The sequence below is a fragment of the Vombatus ursinus genome, unplaced genomic scaffold (assembly GCF_900497805.2).
Source record: "Vombatus ursinus unplaced genomic scaffold, bare-nosed wombat genome assembly UNPS02015074.1, whole genome shotgun sequence".
In the NCBI taxonomy this organism is placed as follows: Eukaryota; Metazoa; Chordata; class Mammalia; order Diprotodontia; family Vombatidae; genus Vombatus; species Vombatus ursinus.
The window spans coordinates 4,568-9,979 of record NW_020954852.1 but is presented as its reverse complement, the minus strand read 5'-3'; the positions used below and the strand labels follow the sequence as shown (position 1 = coordinate 9,979).

Below are 5,412 nucleotides of genomic sequence, written 5' to 3'. Positions count from 1 at the left end.
CTTCATCTATGCATATCTCCTCCAGTCTGCCTCCTGACACACAAAAGTTCCTTCAATTTGCTGGTGAGGAAATCCAGAGCCTGAAAGTTATTTTCTCAGTTCTGACTTTAAGCTTTCTCTCATAGAAGTTCAAAGGTTATAAATTACCAGGATTAGGGGGAGACTTTTATGAGTAGGACTCTAAAAGTGATATAATTATGGTACCCAGAAACTGGGGAGATGTAACAGCAGATTGAAGGAAAGAAATGATGACCTATTAGGAAACTGAAGTAGCAAAATTAATAAGATTGTGCTGTTCAGAGAATACTGTGGATAGAATTTCAGGATATGGGCAAGTCAGGAAAAGGCTGGAGCTGATCTGTGGGAAGAGTTTGTATATTATTACCAAATTCTTATAGGAAATTAAACAGCCATGTTTGTGAGAGTTAAAAGAATATGTCTTGAGTCCTAGGGCCTCTTTGTTTTTCACATACACCTCCTTCTCTCTAAGCCTTTATTTTCCTTTTTTTAAATATTGTAATGATATTAATTTGACCCTCTAATGTGCTGAAATCCATTCTCTCTTCTCAGAAACTCATCGAACTGTGTTAAACCAGATCCTACGTCAGTCCACCACCCATCTTTCAAATGGGCCCTTTGCTGTCCTTGTGGACTACATCCGGGTCCTTGATTTTGATGTAAAGCGCAAGTATGTCCTTGAAAATTGAGTAGCTAGAGTGGAAAATTAGTTTAGAAAGTGAGGAACAGGAATACAGGCCACACATAAAGCAATTTTCACTCATGCCAAAACTAATACTTGGGATAAGCAAGGGATACACTCGGTAGCATAGAGATAAAAAGATATTGCGTATATTTTAGTAACTAAAAATGTCATCCTAAATAGCATATAGGGACTTATTTTATGATCTTTCAAGAATTTTCACAGAGAAAAGGAGTTAGTTATTCAGTAAGAGAAAGATAACTGGTGACCATAAAGAGTAATAGATCTTATTTTAGTGTTTTGGCTGTTCCATGAACTGGCTTGATTTCATTCTCTCAACCTCAGTTTCTTCATTCTTAAAATGAAATTTTTGGACTGGTTAGCTTTTCATAATCAATTTAGAATTCAAGAATTTCAGGGCTAGAAGGGACCTTAAAAAATATTTTAGTAATAACTCACATTTACCCTGACCTAAAGCATGAATCCTTTCTGTCATGATTTTTTTACTCTCATGACTGCAGTTGGCCTCATTTTCTCTCTTGATACACATTTCCTAATGTATCTGTATGATTGGTCATTAGATTTTTTAGGAAGGTACGGAAATGAGTATTGCTATTAGCACCTGTATGCAAAGCATTTTGCAAATATTATTTTATTTGATCTTCACAACAACTTTAGGATATAGGTGCTATTTTATATTATGATAATGAGTCATCAGCAAATCATTATTATCCATTTTACTTTCAAGAAAAAACTTAGAGGTTAGGTAATCTGCCCAGACTCACTCAGATAGGAAGTGGCTGAGGCTGAATGTGAATTCAGATTTTCCTAATTTTTTGCCCAGCATTTTGTGTTTTATACCACCTAGCTTCTTTTTTAATCATGTAGGAGACTCCTGTTTCTTCTACCTCCTCTATTTATTGTCAGGGTCATCCTCTTTAGAAACTGTACTGTTTCCATAAATAGTTTCTGAATACCCATTATTATGCTGATAAAGGCAGTCCTTTTCTCTTTTCTATTTCCCATATCTCAGATATTTCCGCCAAGAGCTACAGCGTCTAGATGAGGGACTCTGGAAAGAAGACATGGCTGTGCATGTCCGTCGTGACCATGTTTTTGAAGACTCCTATCGTGAGCTGCACCGAAAATCACCTGAAGAAATGAAGAATCAATTGTAAGAAAACCATAAAAATTGGCTAGTGTTTCTCATAATAGAAATATAAAGCTTTACTAGAACTAATATCTACCCAGTTATATTTGGAGAACATAAAGAGTTGGAAATAAGTTTTGCCCATTTTAGCTTGTGATTCCCTTAGTGCTTCAAATACTCACATTCCTTAGCTAGCTAAAAGTCAGTTAGAGCTTATTTAGTCAAATTCTCTCTTATTTTACAGAGAGGAAAAACTGACTCCCAAAGAAAAAATTTGGTTAGCGTTTTACAACCATAATATAAATAGGATTGTTTATTCATATGCTATGACTACTGTGTGTGACCATGAGGAAATACTTTAACCTTCAAAAGCCTCAGTTTCCTCATCTTTAAAATGGGCATGTATATCTTAAAAGTCAAAGACCACCCTTTCAGTTTTCTGCAATATAATAATAGATATGGTAGAAAGCACTAAAAAGACCTGGGCTCTGCTACTTAGTAAATTTGTAAACCTCTGAGTCATAGGTGTAAAACTTCATCTGTAAAATGAGGGAATTGAATGATTAATAGTGTTCTTCTTTTAGCAATAAGTCTTATCATCTTATGATTTCTCTAACTTCAGTATCCTTCAGTAGTGCTTATTTTGGGGTCAGTGTACATCTGGTACATCGTATTTTTGTTCCCCATCTCCTTCCAATATTAGATATATAGTATTTGAAGAAGAAGAAGGCCAAGATGCAGGAGGACTGCTTCGGGAATGGTACATGATCATCTCGAGGGAGATGTTTAACCCTATGTATGCCTTGTTTCGGACTTCACCAGGTGACCGTGTCACCTATACCATCAACCCTTCCTCCCATTGTAACCCCAACCACCTTAGTTACTTCAAGTTTGTCGGGCGAATTGTGGCTAAAGCTGTCTATGACAACCGTCTTCTAGAGTGCTACTTCACTAGATCCTTCTATAAACACATCCTAGGCAAATCAGTCAGGTGAGTTTATGTTGTCTACAAATGGTTCTCCCCAAACCCTGACCACCACTACGGCCACCCTACCATTTCCTCTTTTACAGTTAACAGTGAATTGTACTTACCTTCAGGTACACTGATATGGAGAGTGAAGACTACCATTTTTACCAAGGCCTTGTCTACTTACTGGAAAATGATGTCTCTTCACTTGGATATGATCTTACTTTCAGTACTGAGGTAATGCTGGTGGTGGGTCTTTTGAGAGACTAACGGGAAAGAGATAATTCCTTGATATCCATTTAAATTAAGCCCTTTTATTTTTTGGGATATCCTATTTCCTTTTTCCTCAGGCCTTTGTTCTCCATCACGCAAAGCAATGAAATTTTTAAGGCAGTCTTCCTGATTTCATGTTTTCTCTGAGACCCCAAGGGCCTGAGAGATAGAGATTTAATTTCTGCTTTTTCTTATAAGATGAAGAGGAGGTTTTGAAGTGTCTTTACCCAGCTTGGAGTTGAGAATCTTTGAAAGCATAATGATGAGAAAGCTACTAGCTTCATTTGGTAAAACTGAATTGTTTTAATTCCTTTGGTGGCGTGGTTGCTTATTTTCAGGTTCAAGAGTTTGGAGTCTGTGAGGTTCGGGACCTCAAGCCAAATGGAGCTAATATTCTGGTAACTGAGGAGAACAAAAAGGAATATGTACATTTGGTTTGCCAGATGAGAATGACAGGTATGTGGAGTCTAAATTGTGATATAATTAGAGGCAGCTAAGGGTCTCATTGATTCAAATATAGTCTCAGACAGCAGCTATAAAATTGGGATAATAATTGCATCTTCATCTTTGGGTTATTGTGAGGATAAAAGGAAAATAGTGGAATGGAAAAATGGAAAAGCAATTAGCGCAATGTGTTAAAGCACTATATAAAAAATAGCTATTAGCTTTCATTCTAGTCTGAAACAAGAAAGGCTGATTGTTTTAGACCACAGCTTAGGGGTGGTAGAAGAAAAGGCATTCTTTCTTTTGTCTATCTTGCATGTCTCAATTGGATTGTAAACTCTTCAGGCAAGTTTTTTATTCTTTCTTGTAGGTCTCATCCTCTTTGAAATGAAGTTTAAGTGAGCATTCTCATAGTTTCTTTCTAAGAAAATTGTAGTACAACAAAAATCCCTTCAGATGACATTCCATTGCAAATAAATGTAAATGTAAACTAAACAAAGAAAATTAATAATTTTAGGGTATTAGTAACTATCTGTGAATTAATTTTGGAAGAAATTGTAAGAAGAGGGATAATAAAGCAACCCAAACAACAAGTGTCATATATTAAAAGTAGCAAGAGGTGAAAAGGGTACTGGTTTGCTTGAGTACATAAGTAATAACTTCTTTCCTGCAGGAGCAATTCGGAAACAGCTGGCTGCCTTTCTAGAAGGTTTTTATGAAATCATCCCCAAACGCCTTATATCCATCTTTACGGAGCAGGAGCTAGAACTTCTAATCTCAGGACTTCCCACAATAGACATTGATGACCTAAAATCAAACACTGAGTATCACAAGTACCAGTCTAATTCCATCCAAGTAAGACTTTCTTATGTTAATTCATATTCTCCACTTGTGTGCCATTTTAGGCCTTAGAGAAGTGCTGTAAAGTCAGAATATCAGAGCTAGAGAGGACCTTAGTGATCCAACTCACTGTTTTACTGAGTGGGAATTAAAGAACGGTTTGGGATGAAAAGGAGGGAATAAACACTTATTTGAGAGGGGATAAGGACTTAAGAGCATCAGTTGTGTGAGACAGAAGGTACTTCTTCTTACACTCACCACTGTCTTCCCATTGGCCTGCCCACCCACATCCTTTAACACTTGGGCTTAAATGCTTTTTTTCTCATAGATTCAGTGGTTGTGGAGAGCTCTTCGCTCTTTTGATCAGGCAGACCGAGCCAAATTCCTCCAGTTTGTTACAGGTACTTCCAAGGTACCTCTTCAGGGCTTTGCAGCACTTGAAGGAATGAATGGTATTCAGAAGTTCCAGATTCACCGTGATGACAGATCCACAGACCGCTTACCTTCAGCTCATACTTGGTAAGAATAAGAAACCCAAGGTAGATGGATGAAAGAGAAAAGGGAGAAGAGAGGATAGTTCTGTTCAGCCACTCAAAATTCTAAGATTCTCTCTTTTCTTTATTTGTGTTCCCATCTCTTTTCCTAGTTTTAATCAGCTGGACCTACCTGCTTACGAGAGCTATGAGAAGTTACGCCACATGCTGCTGTTGGCTATACAGGAGTGCTCAGAGGGCTTCGGACTAGCATAATCCTAAGGGCTATGCAGCACCACTCCCCACTGTTGTTATATTTTCTACTCTCAGACTTGGGGAAGGAAAGAAGAAAAAGGGAAAGTTTTACCCAAAAAAAAACCTTATCCTAGAACACAAAAAACCACAGAAGAAAGCGTAACCAATAAATAAATTAAACCAAGCTATCTTTGTGTGTGTACCACTTGCTCCTTTCAACTCTCTCCCTTCCCGTATGTGCCAACCCCCTAAACCCAGTTTTGAGAAAGGGAAATCGTTATCAGAAAGATCTGAGACACCTTTTAGACAA

General features: G+C 37.4%; 1 protein-coding gene across 1 annotated transcript; it reads left to right on the top strand.

Annotated features, from left to right (window-relative positions):
- The first annotated feature begins 6 nt into the window (after positions 1 to 6).
- On the top strand, positions 7 to 5,290 carry LOC114031139 (E3 ubiquitin-protein ligase HUWE1). The gene is made up of 9 exons (XM_027846155.1): positions 7 to 63; positions 571 to 688; positions 1,734 to 1,874; positions 2,554 to 2,841; positions 2,949 to 3,054; positions 3,429 to 3,546; positions 4,208 to 4,389; positions 4,703 to 4,893; positions 5,021 to 5,290. The coding sequence occupies exons 1-9, from the start codon at positions 9 to 11 to the stop codon at positions 5,121 to 5,123; spliced, it is 1,302 nt and encodes a 433-aa protein (XP_027701956.1). The 5' UTR covers positions 7 to 8; the 3' UTR covers positions 5,124 to 5,290.
- The last annotated feature ends 122 nt before the right edge of the window (positions 5,291 to 5,412 follow it).